At 40.6% G+C, this 24,518-nt stretch overlaps 1 protein-coding gene across 2 annotated transcripts in view; it reads right to left on the bottom strand.

Moving 5' to 3' along the window:
* The window catches only part of nr5a2 (nuclear receptor subfamily 5 group A member 2), a 64,765-nt gene extending 41,522 nt beyond the window's left edge, over nt 1–23,243 (bottom strand). The window contains exon 1 of one of the 2 annotated variants that reach the window (XM_012960978.3): nt 22,954–23,243. In XM_012960978.3, coding sequence (XP_012816432.1) covers nt 22,954–23,017 — 64 coding nt within the window. In that variant the 5' untranslated portion in view covers nt 23,018–23,243. 2 annotated transcript variants of the gene reach the window in all.
* Between the last annotated feature and the right edge of the window lie 1,275 nt (nt 23,244–24,518).

The raw sequence follows: 24,518 nt of genomic DNA, 5'->3' as shown, positions 1-24,518 counted from the left end.
CAGACATAGGGATAAACAGCATGAAATACCAGCCTATAGCACCCATACTAACAGGTACTTAGATAGTGTTAGACATCTAAACATGCAATGACAACTGTGGCTTGAATTTATTCTTTTGTCATGCACTAAATATTAACAGTTCATTAATAATTTATATATTAATTTATAGATTATCATATGGAAATCTATATTGATGCACACACTGAATATAAAATAACATGTTCAGCAACCAATCTTGTAGAACTTTTATCAACCAGTTACTGAAATATTGGGGTGTATGAATATTTAATGGATGGATAGATTGATAACAGAGATGACAGATAGATAGATAGATAGATAGATGATAGACAAAGATCCAATTCTCAAAGAAAAGACAGCTAGCAGTGCATTTATGATCATAACATGGTTCAAGCTTAGCTAGCAGATCACTTTTGATTCAGATACCTATCATCTACCCTAAACTGTATAGGATTTCTTATTGAATACATCATGTCCTGCACATTAATAGTCTATTTACTCCCTGCTTATATGGGGTTAGAAAATCATTTAAAAGCTCTACAGGATAAGAGAGTTTTTCATCAATACACCCATAAGAGCCCTCCACGTTATGCATATGTAAGCTCACACATTGCCGGCATATTCCCATAAGATTTAGGATATTAGGGACTCTGCCTGGGTTACATTTATATTCTTTAACAGAGAACTTGCACAACATTCTTCCATAACAATATACAGTCAGACTGCAAACAGAACCTGTTCTTCTTATTGTGCAGTAACTTTTATTTGCTACTATCAACATTTTCTATGACTTTTCCATCTTAGGGACTACTGGATATACTGAAGTACTAAAATGTTTAGTGCCTTTGGTATGAGGCTAAAAAGAGAAGAACTTAGTTGCAGTTAAGAAATAAATACCAATATTGTTTCTATCAGCGCAAATCTTTATCTGCGATGGAACTCCTACCACAGACCTTAGCTGCATGCTGCAGGGAAAATGTAATTTTCCAACAATTACTTCAATTTAAGAACTGCCGTACTGCCTGTAATGAAAGCTTCTTTCCCCTCCCCAGTAACATTAGATTGTGAATAGTTTACACAGGCTTTAAATAAATAAAATGACATGTATCTAAGCAAGTCATTTGTAAATATATATGGCCTGCATACCCAGACCACTCTAACAGATAGGATAACCATATGATGGCTGTCTGCATAGTTAGTAACAGTTAGTCAGCCCATCCCAACCCATCGGTCAGGTACAGGATTGTGCCTCCGAATGCTATAATTCTCTCTGCTCTGTATGTACATATATGCATATTTTATAATGCCTCCTATATAGACTTTGTATGATGTGTAACAATCTTCATTTTGTAACAGATGTAGCTTACCTTTAACACCAGCACACAAAGTGCAACATGAACAAAACTTCCTACTTTGTTTCCCAAGGCTACACTATGCACCCTGGCAGTGCCGAACAGGACTTAAACATGGACAGTGCAATAATGGGGCATATTTTAATGGAGAAAAAATACATTTGGATTTTAGGTTAATATATATTCTATTAATTTACTTAACAATATATGTATACCATCCAAAAAACACCAGCAACACTGGGATTTCTGTGCAAATCAAAAAAGTATATTTAAATGTGCATATACAAGCCAAGCGCCTTGAAAAAGGTCTCAGGGTGGACCAAAACGTCACATTGGCTGTATATGCACATTTAAATATACTTTTTTAATTTGCACAGAAATCCCAGTGTTGCTGGTCTTTTTTGGATGGTGTGTCATATTTTTACCATGCACCTAGGTATACAATTAAAGCGGACTGCCACCCTTCTGGTAATATATATTTATATATATATATATATATATATTATATATAATATGTATATAACACATTTGTCTGGAAAAAATATTCTTTATACCTTGCTCACCACCGAAATAGAATTAGTTACACTTAATATACATTATACATTGTGTGTAAACAGAAAAATGTGCATTTATTTATTAAAAGCTGCCATTATTGTATATTGTAGTCTATATAATTGCAGATTATTGCATACAAATATATATATACATACATATATTTATAAATACACATATACAACATGTCAGCCCTCAGATTGGATGCAGATATATATATATATATACACATATATTTATATATACACATATCCAATATGCCAGCCTACAGATTGTTTAATAGTGAATATAAAGAGCTAGAAACACATAAAAAATAACAATATATATCAGCACATAATATAAATATTGTATTGTTTAGTAAAGTTTAACAATTTTTTCTATATTATTGTAAATAATAACACATTTCAGCCTATGATTATTATAAACAGACAGGAATCGGTAAGCTTGCATGTGGAAAAACATGTTTTGAGCTAAATTTTTAGGAGATATTTGATGCCATTAACTTAATACAAGAAAAGTTGAATCAAATTAAATGAAAATGTGACAATATTGTGAAACTGTGGGGAAAGTTTAAAAAGTCTCTTTGAATTAAGGCAAATATATACTCAATGCTCCGGCTTCCACATACATTTTGCTATTTTTCATTCTGTACATAGTCACCTTCAATTACAGAACAGATTTTATACAAATTGCACAGAGTAACTTAACATTACAGCATTCGATAGGAAAGTTTCAGCCCAACACTGCCATCCATTCTCCATTTATCAAAAACTTTATCCTGCCCATAATAAAATCCAGATTTTAAACTGCTATTATGAATATCCTTTAAAAATATCAACTCATTTGATATATTTGTTTTTACCTAGTAATCAAGACTACAGAAAACACTGGGGATTTTCAATTTCCCTGCACTCTGATTCCACATACAAAGTCTCTGTTATACTCCTGTATATAAACTCTACACCTACTCATACAAACCCTGTATATACCATACAGTCACTCATATAAACCTTGTATATTTATATACTCTGCACCTACTCATACAAACCCTGCATATTATACAATTACACATATAAAACACTGTATATTAAGTGTAACATCTTCTTTATATAAACCATACATTTACACATACAAACACTGTATATAACCTACACACCTAAAAACTACACCCGACTCTTCCTCCCAAAAAATTAAATTTGGCAAACGAATCTTACTACAAAGAAAATCATGTTAGTAATGTACAAAGCACAAATGAGGATAAATCCAGATATCAGCACAGTCGGTAGGAACCATATCTGTCAGAACAAAGCAATTAGCAAATCAGGAGATGCGATGCGATTCAACACTCAATACATGAGACAATATGATGGTGAGACTGTCCTATTTCCTATAAATGGGTAAATGAGTTTTCTGGGAAGAAAGCAGAACTTTAAATTATTTAACCTTCTGTCGCTCTCTCTAGTAGTTTATATTTTTCCAGCAAATAAAAGTTTATTTGAAATGTAAGAGGAGAATGAAATGTCCCTGAGATTCCTCCGCGGCTGATGTGTCCAGACGCACATACAGTGCACTCGCATCAGTCACAGAAGGAGAAAACTCTCGCACTGTGCGACTCCCATCATCCCCGGACACCCTGCAGAAGAACTGACCTGCGCATCATCCTGCCCAATTTACTGTCAGAGGCCACTAATGGGATTTCCTGCAAACGCAGTGTCATATGTGAGGGTTAGAGGAAGGGAGGGAAGGGAAAGAGACAAATCACACTTGCCCTGAGTGCATATTCTCTGTATGGCACATATAGTGGGCTCAGACCTGGCTCGGAGGGTACTGGTGACTTTTTCGAAACATTGTTGCAGCGAGAAGTTCTCTGTGAAATGTGAGTGGATGAGGTTTGTACATCTCCTATAGTGCTCAGTACATGCCCTGTGCGCTTAGCTCTGGCACCGAGGTGCTCTAGTTACACACACAGTAGCGCCTAATAAAAGTATAACCCTATTACCCCAGCAGGCGATAGATGGATTTGTGTAATAATATGCTGGTCCTAACCCGGACTATATATCCAACAGTTGCCCAGCAGAGCAGTACAGAATCAGAGTGCCGCACTACATTTACTAGCGCTACACAAGGCTACACGCACAGCAGTTGTCACAGCTAGCATACAGGTTACACTATACTAAAGGCTCACACAAGAAGCAATCTAGGCAACTACTTTCCCAGCAGACAAGACAGTACAGCCATAGCCAGACCTATATAATGGCTCACCCACACTGCAGAGAGTAGAGCAGACAGCAGGGCAAGGGCTGTACAAAGTCCATAGCACTCACAGTAGAAGAGACACAGCAGGAGGGCACTTACCTTGCATGTTCTCCGGCATGTGGCCCTGCTCCCCGTGTGATCTGGACAGTCCCAATGCTTCAGGCTCCACTTTGGGCAGCATTGCTCGGGCAGGGAGAGGGCGCCGGGGAGCTCCACCTGGGGCGCACAGAGGGACCAGGATGAGACCCCAGAACTGAGGGTGGAAAGGGCACCACCTGATCAGGAATACAAATGGGATCTTCTGGGTGAAGTGAAAAGCTGCTGCGAGGAGACTCCTGTGACAGAATTGGATTTACAATCCCCGGATAAAGCAAGTTTTGCGGGGGAGCATGAGTTACTGGGGAGTGAATGCTACAGGGGTGTAGGTGGGGTGTATCCTGGGTGCAGGTATCTGTAAGGTGTGGGTTACTCAGCTGCACTGCATGGGGTCTCTACTTATGGCTCAGGAGAGACTCAGTGCTACAGCTGTCACCTCTCAGGTCTGAAGGGAGGAAGGAAGGACCACCCAGAACCGTCTGCCTTTCCCCCAACTTCTCTCGGATCTAGTTTGACAGTCCCACTCCTGTGGCTCCCGATCTCTCCCCGCCTGTCTGTGCAGCTCTAGTTGTTGCACCTCCTTTCCTCTTATGCCACCCAACCCCTTCTCCCTGCTCAGCTCCTCCCAGCCTGTCCCATGTGCAGCTTATTCCTGCCAGGCTGTGTAGCACCGGGGGCTGAGCCACTTGTACTCCAATCCATGGCAGCCCCTTCTCCTGCTCAGCTCCTCCCAGCCTGTCCCATGTGCTGCAGGTTATTGCTGGCTGGCGGTGTAGCTCAGGCGCAGGGTCTGCCCTCAGGCTCTTGGGCTCAGCTCCTGGGCTCAGCCGTCTGTCCCTGCTGCTGTGTGCGGCGCTCTGTACAAATGCTGAGTGGGGCCCTGCCTGCTGCTCTCGGCGCTGTGTGTTTATCCAGAGCTCACCGCTCTCATAGCAATCTGTGCCATTCCCGAGCCCAGGGGCCAATCAGCAGGACAGTTCCCATCAGTTCCCTTAGATGCCTGACCCCCCACCTCAGCCCAACGCACCCCTATACCTACACAGGTCTATTTCAGGCCCCACTACTTGTTATCTTGCGATCCCCATTAAAACCTTTCCAACTACACTTGTGCCCTAGAGTTCATATGCAGTATATTGCATTTGTTACAGGTGGAATGGCAATGTTCCATACACCCCGAGCATGGATGTGCTGGGAACTGCGCTACCAGACCAGCTGCAGGTTAATCCCTGGCACATACAGACTGCCACGCTAGCCTTCATTTAGCAGCAGCTCGCCCTGTGGGCATAGTGGGGGGTAGTTCAGCAACATGTGGCGAGTCACAGGAGGGGATAGGTGTGAGAAACGTGGGCAGGTAATATAGCTGAGACAGGAGGGGGTGCCTTTCGAAGGGGTCGGCGTACAGACTCCCCCATAATGACTCACACACTGCTGCTGCTGCCCCTGCGCTTCCCTGTATATGTGAATATACTGTAACATCGCTGTTACCTGTGCCAAGCCAAGCTCCCTGGAGATGGTTAGATGGCACACTGTGCGTATGGGGAAACTCAAGGGCCCCACGAATGGCAGCTCTATGTTACAAGGGGGATATGAGCCTTGCAGTGGGTGCGCAGAATTCCAAACCATCCAGCATTTTTATTGTTATATTCTTAATAAACCTGTACGGCCCATTGTCTGTGGCATCGGGCATTTTAGGAATATGCAGCATTGATTTACATACGGTACGGCTGGTAATGCAATACTACAGGTTAACATACAGGACTACTACTTCTTTACATGTAGTACTATAGCATCACATACAGCACTCAGCACCCCTACCTCATATTCAATATTACTGCTTCTCATACTGTACTGCAGCTTCACATATATTGCTACTATTTCACATACAGTACTACTTATTGTGCTACACCCCCACTGCCTCACATACAGTACTACTTACTGTGCTACTCCCCCACTGCCTCACATATAGTACTACTTACTGTGCTACTCCCCCACTGCCTCACATACAGTACTACTTATTGTGCTACAACCCCACTGCCTCACATACAGTACTACTTACTGTGCTACTCCCCCACTGCCTCACATACAGTACTACTTACTGTGCTACACCCCCACTGCCTCACATACAGTACTACTTACTGTGCTACTCCCCCACTGCCTCACATACAGTACTACTTACTTTGCTACTCCCCCACTGCCTCACATACAGTACTACTTATTGTGCTACAACCCCACTGCCTCACATACAGTACTACTTATTGTGCTACAACCCCACTGCCTCACATACAGTACTACTTACTGTGCTACAACCCCACTGCCTCACATACAGTACTACTTATTGTGCTACTCCCCCACTGCCTCACATACAGTACTACTTACTGTGCTACTCCCCCACTGCCTCACATACAGTACTACTTACTGTGCTACTCCCCCACTGCCTCACATACAGTACTACTTACTGTGCTACTCCCCCACTGCCTCACATACAGTACTACTTACTTTGCTACTCCCCCACTGCCTCACATACAGTACTACTTACTGTGCTACAACCCCACTGCCTCACATACAGTACTACTTACTGTGCTACAACCCCACTGCCTCACATACAGTACTACTTACTGTGCTACTCCCCCACTGCCTCACATACAGTACTACTTACTGTGCTACAACCCCACTGCCTCACATACAGTACTACTTACTGTGCTACAACCCCACTGCCTCACATACAGTACTACTTACTGTGCTACTCCCCCACTGCCTCACATACAGTACTACTTACTTTGCTACTCCCCCACTGCCTCACATACAGTACTACTTATTGTGCTACAACCCCACTGCCTCACATACAGTACTACTTACTGTGCTACAACCCCACTGCCTCACATACAGTACTACTTATTGTGCTACTCCCCCACTGCCTCACATACAGTACTACTTACTGTGCTACTCCCCCACTGCCTCACATACAGTACTACTTACTGTGCTACTCCCCCACTGCCTCACATACAGTACTATATATTGTGCTACAACCCCACTGCCTCACATACAGTACTACTTACTGTGCTACTCGCCCACTGCTTCACATACAGTACTACTTACTGTGCTACAACCCCACTGCCTCACATACAGTACTACTTATTGTGCTACTCCCCCACTGCCTCACATACAGTACTACTTACTGTGCTACTCCCCCACTGCCTCACATACAGTACTACTTATTGTGCTACAACCCCACTGCATCACATACAGTACTACTTATTGTGCTACTCCCCCACTGCCTCACATACAGTACTACTTATTGTGCTACAACCCCACTGCATCACATACAGTACTACTTATTGTGCTACTCCCCCACTGCCTCACATACAGTACTACTTATTGTGCTACAACCCCACTGCATCACATACAGTACTACTTATTGTGCTACTCCCCCACTGCCTCACATACAGTACTACTTACTTTGCTACTCCCCCACTGCTTCACATACAGTACTACTTACTGTGCTACACCCCCACTGCCTCACATACAGTACTACTTATTGTGCTACTCCCCCACTGCCTCACATACAGTACTACTTACTGTGCTACACCCCCACTGCCTCACATACAGTACTACTTACTGTGCTACTCCCCCACTGCCTCACATACAGTACTACTTACTGTGCTACTCCCCCACTGCCTCACATACAGTACTACTTATTGTGCTACAATCCCACTGCCTCACATACAGTACTACTTACTGTGCTACTCCCCCACTGCCTCACATACAGTACTACTTATTGTGCTACTCCCCCACTGCCTCACATACAGTACTACTTACTGTGCTACTCCCCCACTGCCTCACATACAGTACTACTTATTGTGCTACAACCCCACTGCATCACATACAGTACTACTTATTGTGCTACTCCCCCACTGCCTCACATACAGTACTACTTACTTTGCTACTCCCCCACTGCTTCACATACAGTACTACTTACTGTGCTACACCCCCACTGCCTCACATACAGTACTACTTATTGTGCTACTCCCCCACTGCCTCACATACAGTACTACTTACTGTGCTACACCCCCACTGCCTCACATACAGTACTACTTATTGTGCTACTCCCCCACTGCCTCACATACAGTACTACTTACTGTGCTACTCCCCCACTGCCTCACATACAGTACTACTTATTGTGCTACAATCCCACTGCCTCACATACAGTACTACTTACTGTGCTACTCCCCCACTGCCTCACATACAGTACTACTTATTGTGCTACTCCCCCACTGCCTCACATACAGTACTACTTACTGTGCTACTCCCCCACTACCTCACATACAGTACTACTTATTGTTCTACAATCCCACTGCCTCACATACAGTACTACTTACTGTGCTACTCCCCCACTGCCTCACATACAGTACTACTTACTGTGCTACAACCCCACTGCCTCACATACAGTACTACTTACTGTGCTACTCCCCCACTGCCTCACATACAGTACTACTTACTGTGCTACTCCCCCACTGCCTCACATACAGTACTACTTATTGTGCTACACCCCCACTGCCTCACATACAGTACTACTTACTGTGCTACACCCCCACTGCCTCACATACAGTACTACTTACTGTGCTACTCCCCCACTGCCTCACATACAGTACTACTTACTGTGCTACTCCCCCACTGCCTCACATACAGTACTACTTACTGTGCTACAACCCCACTGCCTCACATACAGTACTACTTACTGTGCTACTCCCCCACTGCCTCACATACAGTACTACTTATTGTGCTACTCCCCCACTGCCTCACATACAGTACTACTTACTGTGCTACTCCCCCACTGCCTCACATACAGTACTACTTATTGTGCTACAACCCCACTGCCTCACATACAGTACTACTTACTGTGCTACAACCCCACTGCCTCACATACAGTACTACTTACTGTGCTACTCCCCCACTGCCTCACATACAGTACTACTTACTGTGCTACTCCCCCACTGCCTCACATACAGTACTACTTACTGTGCTACAACCCCACTGCCTCACATACAGTACTACTTACTGTGCTACTCCCCCACTGCCTCACATACAGTACTACTTATTGTGCTACTCCCCCACTGCCTCACATACAGTACTACTTACTGTGCTACTCCCCCACTGCCTCACATACAGTACTACTTATTGTGCTACTCCCCCACTGCCTCACATACAGTACTAGTGATTCATATACAGAACTATTTATTCACCTCTAGTACTACTGATTCTACTCCAGTATTTCTGCTTCACATACAGTTCCTCTACAAACACAGTACTTCTGATTTCAATATGGTGCTACTGCTTCACATGCAGCATTACTGAGCCACATACAGTACTAAAAGGAAGTTGCAATGATAAAGATATGTTGGCACTTTCTGTAGAAAGTACCTCACCTGCTAAAAGTGTATTTCTTATCTCTTATATCTTTATTTCTGCACTCCAACCCATATTTTATCCGGTGTTTTTTAAGTAGGGTAACAATGCTAAATCCAAAAGGAAAATGCACTCCCAAGAGTGCTCCTTTATTCAAAATTACTCATTAAGACATAGGTGCATCAGTCTATTGTAAATTAAACTTGACTTGTTCCGGGTACAAGACCCCCATAGGCTGGTGTTTTATTAAGTAGGGGGCTTACATAACTGCAGATTGTAGAATAATAAACATTTATGATTGGTTAATTTCTCCTATCACCTAGCTAGCTTTTCTCTCTGTCTCTCTGTCTGGTCTTCATGTAACCGTGCAGTTATCTCTCTTTATCATATTCACTCCTGCATCGATCCACCCTCTCAGTTTTACTCTGTGCTAGTGCATCAGGTAGAGAAAGGCTATTAGAAAACTGTAATATTATATCACCTATCTGTATTCCCAGAGTTAATGCACAACTAACATGATACTTTATATATACACAGTAAAGTTCAACACACTTTATATATTAGGACCAAAATGCACTTTAGTTGTTATGTATAATATGTATAATACACCTTTACTGAATATTTAGTACTTTAAATACTATTAAGTCCCAGTGGGGATTTTAACAATTTCAGGGTAAAGTCCTAGTTATTTGAAGAAAAAAAACAAAAACGAAGGACAAACTGGGTAGGTTGGGACGGGGAAGGACTTTGCTTCAGATGTTGGTTTCAATACATTTGTGACATTATCACTGGTGAATTTAATAAAGGACACATATTCAGCATTTATTATTATAGCGGTAAGTCAAGTTCTTATCTTCCTATCGTTCCATTACAAACTGTCAAAGGCATTTTGGGAGCTGAAGGTCTTGGACTTCTCCTATCAATAGTCTGACAGAGGGACTGCAGTTGTTTTTAATCCAGAAAAGGTTGCGCATGTAGCTAAGTACTGTTCTGCAGTATCTGCCGGCATTCATTTATTTCCCTTTCTCTGGGATATAGAAGGAATATGAAAGTTGTTTTAAGAAAGATGTTTTATGTTAGGTAAAAAATGAATGGTAGTCTCCGCAGGACACTGTTCCCTACACAATATGAAACAGGAGGCAGAGAGACTGTCCGTTCCCTTTGTGCAAATACTGTCTCTTTACACAATGCAACATCTCGGCTGAATTAAAAATTAACCTTATCACCATGTAACTGCTGGAGTCAAGAGGTTGTGCAAACACCAATTTTATTTCCAGCAACATTCCCGAGGAACAAATCCTACAGCCCTCACCAAAAATACTTCTGTTTTTTCTGACTTTCAGTTGCAAATAAATCAACATTGTACGAAATTATTTGCTGCTGCCTCTCTCTTCTCTTCCTTTTCCACCAATTTTACAGTGCAATATATTGCTTTAGAGCCAGTGTGCAAATTAGCAACTTGGCACGCAAATCCATGAATAACAATCTAACAAAAAATTATAATCGCTTTATATATTGTGCCCAGTAGAATATATAAAGTTCCAGTTCTTGCGCTTCTTTCAAATACTTTAATTTCAATTTGCGAGAAAAACTCAAATTTTCGTTAATATTATCAGTAAGGGTGTATTTATTGTTTTAACCATTTGCTTGGTGTTAATGTATTAAAACGAGTGTTTATTTAAAGATTCGTAATTAGCTCCAATCAGCAGAACGTCCAACGATCCCCTAATTAGAAAGAAAATATTAACTCGCCCTATTGTGCCGCTGAATCCTCTCCAGTCATATAAATTGCCATCTAGAAGTTCCAATCTAAAGGATTTCGTTTGTATGTCCGCAATAAATTTACTTTGGACGAGATTTGACCTGTTTACGTGGCATTGTGTTTTTTTATCTACATCTCACTATTTTGACAATAACGTCCCATTATAACAGAAAGAAACATTTCGTTAGATATTCGCTAATGCTCAATGTATCATTTTATGGTTTATTGTGATTATGCCGCTCACGTATTACACATGCATGAACAATATTATCATCGCTTTTAAAACAAAACAATCAAATACTCTTCTATACAAAGCAAAAACGGCAAGAACACACTATATTTACTCATTTCTATCTACAGAACACGCAAGAGAACTATTTTGGGTTTATACCACTGCTTGGTTCCGCAACCAACAGAGCAGTATCTATTTTTTATTTTTAGAGGCATTAAAATGTGAGCTAAGCCTAATTTACTATACAGCTGAGGAATTCCTAACGCGGTTTTGAAAACACAAACTTTTTCTACTTAAAAATATTTTCTAAGAAATCTAAGGAGCCTTGCAAAGGTTCCACTTTTTAAATGCATTAGTTCATTAGCACGGAAAAGAAAAAAAAGAACCATATCTATGTATATAATAAATTGTAAAGAAAGCAAAATAACAGTTCCTATGCTATATAAGCAGTGATACATGTGAAGCAGTGTGTATGGGCACATGCTTGTATGGGTATAAATGAATGTGTGATCCTGTATTATATGTGTGGGATGGAAACCTAAGCAAGTGTATGTATAGATAGGTGCAGGCACATTTTCTTTTTGTATAAAGGAGTATGTATGTTCCTTTTTTTGGGTTTATATGTGGCTGGTATGGATACTTATGTTTTTTGTGTGTATAATTTGTACATGTAGGGGTGTGAGACTCTGGAGGGGACTCAGAGCCTAGTATGTATGTCTGTATGTGTGGGTGTGGTTTAGACCTATGCTGGGGTTCAGATGCCCAGTATGTATAGGTGTATGAGTGGGTATAAGTGTAAAGGTATGTAGAGGTCCTGGTGCCCTATAGTTATACTGCATGTGGGGTTGTGGGTATGTATATATTGGGGTATTGGTGTTTGGTATGTATAGTTTTATGTGTAGAAATAAGTTTATATGTATGTCAGGGTTTGGTTGTCTAAAATGTATGACTGTATGCCAGGGTGGGTGTGGGGGTAAGTGTGCATGTATATAGTGGGACAGGTACCCAGTATGTTTGACTTGTGTATATGTACTTGTATATAGTTACATAGTTACATAGTTACATAGGGCTGAAAAAGACCAGTGTCCATCAAGTTCAACCCATCCAAGTAAACCCAGCACACACAACCCACACCTACCAATCTATACACTCACATACATAAACTATAAATACAACCACTAGTACTAACTGTAGATATTAGTATCACAATAGCCTTGGATATTCTGATGGTTCAAGAACTCATCCAGGCCCCTCTTAAAGGCATTAACAGAATCTGCCATTACCACATCACTAGGAAGGGCATTCCATAACCTCACTGCCCTCACCGTGAAAAACCACCTACGCTGCTTCAAATGGAAGCTCCGTTCCTCTAATCTAAAGGGGTGACCTCTGGTGCGCTGATTGTTTTTATGGGAAAAAAGAACATCCCCCAACTGCCTATAATCCCCTCTAATGTACTTGTACAGAGTAATTATGTCCCCTTGCAAGCGCCTCTTTTCCAGAGAAAACAACCCCAACCTCGACAGTCTCACCTCATAGTTTAAATCTTCCATCCCCTTTACCAGTTTAGCACATATGTAAGCGCTCTGTAGACCAGTATGCCTATATGAATGTATGTGTGGGTATATGTGTAGGGTGCAGGTGCCCAGTATGCATGCATGGGTGTATATGTGAGTATAAGCGTACATCTATGTAGGGGTCAAGTTGCTCAGTACGGATATACATATTGCTTTTGCAGCTCTATGGTTTGGGATATAAATGATCTCATTGTTATGGTGCCATTTACCATAGCAAACAGGCAATGCTCTGAATGGCAGACTAGAAGGTAAATAGGACAAGGCCTAATTAAAAAGGTTGTGATAATATATATCAGTACCAATAAAAATGTACCCCAAAGAATGAATATTACTTTCTTGTCAGTAATTGTGATATTAAATTTCAAGCCAGGCAAAGGCAGTATCCATAGCCAAATAATTAAAGGACATGTAAAGCCTACATTTTCCTACAATGTATATCAGTTAGGCGAATCCCCCCACCCAAATGAGATCATTTGTACTGCGTATATCCCCTCCGTTTGCCAGCACCATCACATTTTCTTAAAGCAAATAGCAGCCATTTTTTCTCTGATACATTTTAATTTGTAAACAGCATACACACACACAGACCCTTATTCAGCATACATTTCATCAATAATACAGGCACAACTGTCTCGGATACAAGTTCTGCTTTGAGCTGAGCTCAGCAGAGCAGGTTGGGAGAAACAAACTCAAGCAGACAGTTAGAGCTGAGTTTCTATGGGAACCAGCAATGCCATCTCTTCACTGGCTGCTAGACTGGTGGGCGTGTTTAGTAATCAGAGCTTAGAACATCTGAGCATGCCCACAAGCCAACAGCCAAAGCAAATTCCTGAGGGAGGGGGCCGAGTGGGTTACAGGAGGAGAAGCAAATCTAAGTGATTAAGGGGATGCTGCAGCCTTACTATTAACCTCTGGACAACCAGTGTGGCAGGTATTGAAAGATTTCAACAAGGCTGATTGGCTGCTGGGGGGGAAAGGGAGGGGGGCGATATCACTCCAACTTGCAGCTCAGCAGTAAAGTGTGCACAGGTCACATGGCTGTTGCACTCTGGGAAATGAAGAATATGGCTAGCCCCAATTGAAATATCGAAATTAAATATAAAAAAAATCTGTTTGTGTTTTTGAAAAATGGATTGCAATGCAGGATTCTGCTGGAGAAGCACTATTAACTGATGGGTTTTGAAATAATAATGACAGAATTCCCTTAAGCAAGTGATTCAAACTGTTTGAATGATTTCCTTTCCCCCCATAAAAATAAAACAGTAGCTTGTACTTGATCCTAACTAAGCTGCATAAAAAGTTGCATAAAGCCATATTAGCTGTAAAGCTTTTAAAGCTTTTAAACAGTGATAACACTTATAGGGAACCCCCTTATCTGGAAAAACTCCAGGTCCCAACAATTTGTATAACAAATCCCTTTACCTGCACCTCTAGCATATTCAGTGTGCGCTAAGCCATTTGAGCCCAATTGTGGCTTTTGCAGTCTGTAACATATATTTATATTGTATTCTACTGTTGCTGCAGGGCTTATGTGGGTTTGCAGTGGACTTACGTGGGCTTACACTGTGTGACGCACTATTACGCAACTGCCGTGTTATCTCAACTGAGCTGGGCAGCGATTGGACATTTGGTACTGACTATACCTCCCTTTCATGTTTCAAGTTCAAGTCTTGTTTGTCTAACCATGCCTGCATATTTTGTGTACATAACTGTTACAAAGAAAGTAATGTTTTTTTTTTCCCAAATTCAATTGACTTTTATTAATATGAAGGATTATATTCTTGTAATTTTCCTATATAAATAAATAGTCACCATATATTCTTCAGCAAATTATCACATGCTTTCTTATGTGATTCTCAATATCTGTTTACAGTACTTTCACTTGAATATAATTCCAATAGAATTTGCTGTACACCTGAAATTTAATGGGTCTAAAGGTGTAACTGAATATTTTTGTGTTTTATATAGTGCTGCCATATTACACTAGGCAGACTGTTCAGTCATTAATATCGTTCCCTTATCCCCAATGGAGCTTGGAGTGTAATTTATGTACCACCACACGTGTGTACACACACACACATAAACATACACAGATATTAATGTCTGTCATTAGAAGTTTACCTGGCTTTTAGCAGTCACTGGTGGTGGTGGTGGGGGTTGCTCAATGAAAACGGTATTTTGACATTTCTTCACGAGGGCAGAAAAAACAGTCACAGGCAGCTCAGAGCAATTAGAATGTACAGTGTCATCGTCACTCAAAATATAGTCAAACAAGATCATAAGATGGGGAGCTCCTGTGGACAATTTTGAAGGCATGGATCTATACTGTTATATGGCTGCTGAATCTCTGGTCTGTTACAGTAAGTTCAGAATACAAATTACAACATTTCTAGCCATTTTATTTTTTTAGGCTTTGGTTCTCCTTTAAATATGGCCAATGTTATTAATATAACATCACACATATTTCTATAAATTTGGTCAGATTAGTAGAACTCCAAATACATGTGCATAAAAAATGTGTGTGCAGGTTTGTTTGATTGTGCTGCTCACTTACTGGAATACATACCTAGGGGGAGATTTACTAATCCACGAATCCGAATCCCAAAGGGAAAAAATTGGATTGGAAATGAAAATTTTGCGACTTTTTTGCCGCCATCACGATTTTTTCGTATTTTGCGTGACTATTTCATCGCCGTCGCAACTTTTACGTATTGAACGATCGTGAATGGTGGAAAAACCTTTCCGACTTTGCATAGGAATAAATAGCACTGTGCAGCTCCAACCTGGCCCAAGGAAAGTCACGATACCGAAGCTTGAATGAATCAGAAACTTTTGTACTCGGCGCAACAAGACGATTTTTTGCGACGGTGACGAAAAAGTCGCAGAAAATATACGACAAATTTGCGACGGCGACGAAAAGTCGCAAAAATACAGATCATTATGAAAAAACGCATTCAGACGCTTTTGGTCTGTTCGTGGATTAGTAAATCTCCCCCCTAGTGTAGGTTATACTGAGCACAAACTCCTCTGGGTGCTGCCATACTAATCAAATATAATGTTTAAATGAAATATAGGTTCATTTGTCTTCATAAATATGCTACCTTTATTTGTATATCATTTTCTGCTACTGTTTTGATGTTTTGCAATGGTTCTTGAAGCTGCTTGGAGCTCTAGAGCTCTAGGCTGGACAAATCTGAATCTGGGCAGTAATCCATATCAACCAGTCAGCTTTTTTGAGACAGCTGCAAGCAGAACAATCAAAACCAAAATATTACTGGCTGTGGTGGGTTACTGCCAAGGTACAAATTTGGTGTGTTGGTAAATGCTTAACATTCACCATCAGGCAGGTTACTGGTATGTACATAGTAATTCTATAACACTATGTTACTTTAACCTGCATATTTCTGGTGACATAGGGGGGAAGCAAAACAACACAGATGGTGGCTTTCTTGACTTGCCCACTGTGTGCAGCCAAACTGACCAAAACACACAGTGCAATATGGACTATAGGCAGCAAAATGGCCTATTATGCATACATTTGCTACTGCTCCCGGCCCGGACTGGCAATCTGTGGATTCTTAAAGAGAAGAAAAGGCTAAGGAAGGGATCGGGTTACACAACCCCCGAAACGTGCAGGGTGTGAGTAGGCATCAAGCTTTACCACATGCAATAAACACGCTTCTTTTTTACATGTGGATTAATGACTTTTTTTATCTTCGTGTATTACTGGTTGGGAGGTACCAGTTTCATCCACTTGCACTCCACCGTATTTTCTTTTTGGCATGAAATCTGTTGATTCTGGCAAATGCCAAAGGGGCTGCTGTAAGATGCCATAGACAGTCACTATTTATTGAGCTGGTGAGGGGCTGTTTGGGCCTCTGTGTAGTTGAAATGTCAGGGCATATTTTGAATCCCAATCCAGGCCTGTACTACTCACTTGGGGTTACCACCACATGTGGCATTCTGCTGGGCTGATTACATGATTGATAGGTTACATTTTACAGTTTATATATTCCTTATTCTATTGCTGTCTGTCTATTTTTGGGTTATAAAGAAACTGTTAAATGAGACAGCCAACACAAACCAGTGTACAGTAGCACATCTGTCACCATAATGTTTCATTACAGTCACTGCTTAGATTATTAAGAACTTTGGAGAACAGTAGAGAGTATTGGGATCAGATGGAGAATGAGTAGAAATACATATGCTTGTCTCATGGGATTACAGCAGAGAACAGCTGATACCACTCTTAGCCAGTACTTACTGTATATGCCTATGGCCTTGTATCAGGTGGCAAACGCTTTTTTCTGCCCTTACAGCACAGTGAGTAGCCTCAATGCATGAAAAAGGCTGTATAATTTTTGTTCATTATTATTATTATTATTCATGTAGGCTGTATATTTGAATAGTAAGTATTTTTGTCAAGTACATTTAAAACTAATTTAATAGATGTGGAATTGTATATTTATATTTCTGATAGATGGGATTTTTCAGTGTGGCACTAGTGTGCTCTGCAAATGTCATGGGCTAGAGCAGTGATCCCCAACCAGTGGCTCGTGAGCAACATGTTGCTCATCAACCCCTTGGCTATTGCTTCCAAGGGCCTCAAAAAAGGTTCTTATTTTTGAACTTCTGGCTTGGAGCAAAGTATTGGTTGCATAAAACCCCAATGTACTGCAAACAGAGCCTCCGGTAGGCTGCCAGCCTTCATAGGGGCTACCAAATAGCAAATTATAAATCTTATTTGGTACCACAGGTACATTTTTTATACCTGTGTTGCTCTCTAACACTTTCCATTTGAATGTAGCTCGCAAGTAAAAAAGGTTGGGGATCCCTGGGCTAGAGCCTACCTGTAGTTGCTATAAGACTCCCTTCATGTAATCTGTGCCCTAAATGAGTATTTTTGAATGCTCATATTCTGTTGCAATAGTACTTGGGCTGACTGCTCTGAGGCTTCCCAGGATGTCAGCAGACTGAAAAAAGATACATCAGAGACATTGAATTGAGGTGTCAAAAGTCAGCAGTGTGGCCTGCCCTTCACGAGGTAACTATCAATGTCACAAGAATAGCTGAAAGCTAATGGGTTCACCTTCAGAAACACAAACCTTTTATCAACAAGAATCCAAGACATTTGGACCTAAATGAACCATACATTATGGCATTTTTTTCATTGTTGTTTGTAATCAGTGTTTATGGCAAAGGAAAATTTCTTATTCTATTTCCCTCTATTTTTGTACTCTGTCTCTGCTCCACAGTGTGAGGAAACATACAGAGTTTTTCCCAAAACCCAGTGTGCTACCTATGATGGCATATTATAGATTATTATTATATATTATTTAAGTTACAGTGTATAAAACGTATTCCTCTCTCTTCCAATAGTTATAATCTAAAGCCCAGATGGATAAAAACAGAAAGCTAAGGCAATATGTCCATGTTCAAGAAAACCGATGTTAAGGGGGTTAATATGTAACATGCAATACGTTTATGCTACTCTTTTATTTTAATCACATTATAAGTCTCCAGCAACTTTCTCTTGCAGTACATTTTCATATTAAAGTACACAGAGTGATAGCTTGATGGCTAAACATATTTTCTTTCTGGTTGCAATAGTCTGTGTGCACATCTATGTGCTGTGTGTAACATGATCTAATATCCTAAACAGTCTTCTGTCAAACAAACCTGTCAGTTTACAGGGGGTTGTTTAGCAGGAACCCCCTCTCTCTTCTGGATAACATATTTTGTAAAATACCATCATTTCAAACATATGTTGGTAGCAATTTTCAGGGGTGTGACCTTGCTTTCAAATTCACACTTGGGTGACATCTCAACGTCCCATTAAAGGTGGTCTGGAATCATTACCTAATTAACACAGTATTTATGTGTGGAAACAGCTAATGTGACCCAGAGTGACACAGTCCAGGCTCCAAAATGAAAGCTTCCAAGCCGTATCCTTTAACAACTAATTGTTCTCTCACTTGTGCTCACCCTATGTTGCAAAATGCAATATTTTTTCTACTGACTGTGAGGACAGTTTCTTGATCCAGTAAAATCCACCAAGTAAATGTATAAATACATTAGTTACAACTTTATGTTTGAGGACTTTTTGGGCAAGGTTATACACAGAAGCAGGAGATTTCTTCAGCTTTCAACTCATCCCTGTACAACCTTTGAGGACTCAAGTTATGAATAGAAACAGGAGATATCTCCAGCTTCAAGCTACACCCTATACAACCTTTAGGATGCCTTGTACCTTAAAGGAACAGTAATACCAAGTAACTAAAATATAATGTGCTGCTGCCCTGCACTGGTAAAAGTTGTGTGTTTACTTCAGAAAGTCTACTATAATTTATATAAATAAGCTGCTGTGTAGTATGGGGGCAGCCATTCGAAAGAGAAAAGGCACAGGCACATGGCAGATAACGGATAAAACACTATTGTATTCTACAGAACTTGTCTGTTATCTGCTAAGCAAACCTGTGCCTTTTCTCCTTTTTTCCAGCTTGAATGGCTGCCCCCATGGCTACACAGCAGCTTATTATATAAACTATAGTAGTGTTACTGTAGCAAACACACCAGTTTTACCAGTGCAGGGCAACAGTGCATTATATTTTTATTACTTTAAAGCTCTTTTATTTTTTGGTGTTACTGTTCCTTTAAACAAAGCCAAAAGGACAGAGGGGCTGGATTCCAAACCAAGTAGTGGCCTTATGATGCCCTCAGAATCACATTAAGTGTGATTAAGTGTGATTAAGACATTTTGGTGGAGACTTGGTGGAGACTTTGTGCTCTGATTGTGAATTTTCCCATTTTTTCATACAGTGGAGTGTTGATTTCCTGTGACCAGGTTTGTGGGCCATAACCTCAATATATTACAGACAAGTCTATTATCTTGCAAGGGATGCAGGGAATTACAACATCTAAGAGGTTCTGAGCGAAGTGGTGAGTAAAAGCCTAGAAATATTAATATAGTACTCATTTTTATTGTATATTTATATGTATATTTAAATTATAAATACATTTTTAAAAGTATGGCTAAACACATAATACTGTTAGCAGATTCATTAATATATAATATATACTATATATATGTTTGTATACACATTTTATATAGATGTGCACAAACTGTCAGAAGAGAGATTAATTGTAAGTCAGCCAATTAACACAGCCAATCAAAATGAGCTTGACCTGAAAGTCTAAGGCCTTGCTTAGCAATCCATCTATTATTCACCCATTACTGGAGGGAAACAAAAACACAGGAGGGAGCAATATTTAGTCATGTTACATTAAGTTATATAATTCATATCAATTTGAAAACATTTCCAATGTCATTCCTGAATTGCACCAAGCAGAGGGGTGGTGCAAAGATATGGATATACTCTTCACATTAGTTTACCAGCTTACTGGCACACAGACCTCCAGCTAGACATGCCCTCCATCAAAAAGACAATAACTACTCCTAGCACTATATAACTCCCAGTACAGTCCTTGCTGTTGTTCCATACACATACCATCTAGCGTAATTTACATGTTCTTTATCACTGTACTAAAGTTTAATGTTCCCATGAACAGAACAGGTCTGGACTTGGACTTAAAATAGGCCCTGACATTTCAAGTACACAGAGGCTCAAGCAGCCCCCAGCATCTTACAGCAGCCCCTCTGGCATTTGCCTGAATCCACAGATTGCCAGTCCGGGTCTGGACTGTTTTCAGGGTCTTCACTAACTCAGAATGCTGTAAGCAATAAAAATGGTTACTTTAGATACAATAAGATTAGTTTAACTGTGTAATACACCATGTGTGGTGGACACTGAACATAGTCCGACCTTTTAAGGCTTATCCAATATTGCACAGCAATATTCTTGAGTATTGGTGCTCAGCTTTTTCTCAGAAAGTCTCACATACAAGTTATAGTCAGCATCTAGGCACCACCTTTATTAAACTTACTTTTAAAACAACATTTTATGATCACAAGGGTTGGCTTACAGTACAAATTATTGCTTTCCATCGTAGAAAAAATATTTCAAGGAAATTCCTCCCAAATAGTTTTAGCCTCTTTTAGCCCTTCCTAGTAGAGCAGCACTTACATTTTCTCTTGCATGTATAAAGAAATTATTAAGACCACCACAGGGCCCTGAGACCTTATGGCACCCCAGGGCCACAAATCATTAGTTATTTCACCAGAAGAAATAAACTGTGGTATGAAGGGGCCAAAACCCTACATTCAGGGGTTAATGAATATGGAACTGTGTTGAGGGGGAGGGATTTAGAGGGCATAGGTGTGTTAAGATATTGGGTCAGGTTGAAATTATTGAGAGAAAGTTATCTCATGGTTTATCACATGAAAACGTCCAATTCGAGGAGAAAAAACTTTTCTCCTAATTTAGTTCCAGTTTTTCTTTCACAGAATATTCATGTGATAAACAGTGAGATAAGTTGAATTGCATCTCAAAATGAATCTCGTCCATAAGTGTTCACATGATAAACCCTTTTCTCACAGAATTAAATCTGGCCCATTAAGTGGGCCATGCAGCAAATATGAACCGGGACCAAATGGGGCAATAGCTATACACCTGCTTAGGATTTACACCATGGTCAAAATGTTTCCATTCTACTGAGCAGTGTTTACTGAGCAGCCCAGACTGTATTTTTAGGCCTGCATAAAATCATGCTAACCAATCATCACCTGTGACCACGTTCCCTAATGGGCCCCCCGTAACCCCACGTGCCCTGCACCTATGGGGTCAGCCCCCTTGGTAGTTACTGAGCATAGCTTACCTTGCCCCCTGTTCTCTATACTAAGTTCCTGTCTCCATTTACACATACTAAATGAAAGCATTACTAACATATTGTTAAGCAATGCTGTCAGTCACACACTAAGAGACAAATTTGACCTCATATTTATCCACATGGGGTAGGAGACAACGGTGCTAGTCAGATGAACCAAGTAGCATCATTGCATTTGAAGTCATTTTATTTGGGGAGCAAGAAGCACCCCTGCACATCCCCGGGTTTGCAAGTGATCCTTATAGGGAAACACTAACACTGCTACAAACTACCTCTCTCCATTGATTAATATCTTTACTCATTGTAACTTGCCATAATTCCTATCATACCACCAATGTCTGGACTGCAATTCAAAACAGGGCCTGGTATACAAAGTACTCCGAGGCCCAAACAGCCCCACTAGGATGCCCCAGCTGGGATGTCAGTTTATGGAAGCTTACAGCAGCTCTTCTGGCATTTGGCAGAATATCCACATTGCCAACCTTGGCCTGACAGAGCACCCATATCTTGTTATAAATCATTAGCAACTGTACCCATACAGTTTCCACAGCACTGCATAACAAATCCAATTAAATTGTCATTTGGTAGGGCTCATGCCACAAGAGCTGAAAATTCAGACAATCCTATACCTTTCCTTCCTTGCGATTTAACATGATACACTAACTAAGAAGCTGCCAGACATACCCAGCCTAAAGCATTTATTTGTTTTATTGGGTTAAAAAAATTTTTTTGACTTCTGTAGCAAATGCTGTAACATCTTGTATTTTTTTTGTTATTCTAAAGCTCAGAAGCAACATACTGCAACAGTTTAAAAAAAACCCTCTTATATGGAATATAGGAGATAAAGTCAATACTATGAATCCCAGCAATTCCCTTTAGCGCCTGTGAGCGGACTTTATAAATTCCGAAAGATTCACTCACCTTGAGCGTTGTATCCATGTTTTACAGGATCCTGTATGATGACACTCTCATGTCTGGCTGCCATTGTTATGTCCTGGTAATATACAGTAACCAAAACCTTGACAATCTCATGGATTGGGGCAATGAATGACTTGTAAACTCTGCTGGCCTCGAGCACTGTGGGATCCTCCAGAGAAAGTTACCATGCAGCATGTATTTAAAAAAAAAAAAAAAAACAAGATTTCTATTATAGAAAGTAACAGGTATTTCTCTGTCTGGACTCTGTACTCTTCTGAGCATTTCTGACCTGTTGTAAACCATCCGTCCCATTTGGAGATGGGATGTAATGAGAGGAATGGAGAGCCATCATTGGCTGGGGCCTGTCACATGCTCCCTGGCAAGGCGATAAGAAGACCCAGGTTGTAAAGTGACAGAAGAAGAGATAAGAAGTTCTGGTAGATAGTGGCAGACAAATGATTAACTCTGAGGCAGAGAGGCAGATAGAAGAGAGCTACGTAGGTTATTAAAATGTGTGCTTCGACTATCTGTGGGACAATATTGCACTTATGGATCTGAAAGTGGCCTTTTGCCTTATGTTAATACAGTACGGCTAGTTATATTGACAACAAAAAACAATATGTATGTAGTGGGGCCTGTGGCAGTTAACACTCAACAGGTCTTAATATTTTAGCCACATTTAGAGGAGTGTATGCTTATAAATGATTTCCTAGAAACGCAGGAAGCTGAGTATTATGTGCAGGTAATAATGTATACCCTACTGTCATTTATAAGGGTATTAACAACAACAACAAAAAAAAACAAACAAAAAAATGATTTTAAAGAGAAATCCCAGCACCGCCCCCCCCCCCCCCCCGCATTACTACAATCTCACTACCTCTAAAGGTGGCCACACACGTGGTGATCTGCGATCTTTCGTGCGACCATCGGTCACATGAAAGATTGTCAGATCCGCCATTAACCTTCAGGGCTGAAACAGGCAGATAAGGAGGTAGAAACAATAGGATTTCTACCTCCTTCTGCCGATTCAGCGCTGAAGGCAGATTTTGGTCAGGCGCCTTCTATGGCGCCCCATGCGTGTATGGCCAGCTTAAGCTACGCCCTGTACATCCAGCAAACTACCCCTTCAGTTCCATTAATATAATCCACAACTCCCAGCACCTTCAGTCACACTCAGTTCTCAGCATGAATACTCCCACAGGTTTCATTGCTCACAGTGACTCCCACCCTCGTTTGACTTCCCCAGCAAGCTTCTTGATTTTTATTTGGAACTGTGGGACCTACCCTGTGCCTCCAAAAATAGACTTTTTTTGGTATTTGTTTATTATAATTTTTGCACTGTTACTATGTGACCTAATTCTCCAGTAACAAAAGTGTTGAAATTTAGAGGTGCGAAAGCAAAGCTTGGAATTGAGAAGCAAATTTAAGCATCATATACAAACATTTAAAAACAATTATACAGAGCAACAACTATGTCACCTCTAAACAGACACATGTATACAACCCTATCCAAGAAAGCAGCACTCGCAGGACTAAGCTCAAAAACATATACTTTAGTGTCAATCTGT

Source organism: Xenopus tropicalis, chromosome 4 (genome assembly GCF_000004195.4).
Source record: "Xenopus tropicalis strain Nigerian chromosome 4, UCB_Xtro_10.0, whole genome shotgun sequence".
Classification (NCBI taxonomy): Eukaryota; Metazoa; Chordata; class Amphibia; order Anura; family Pipidae; genus Xenopus; species Xenopus tropicalis.
Note: the sequence above shows the minus strand (reverse complement) of the source record. Positions and strands in the feature narration are given on the sequence as shown.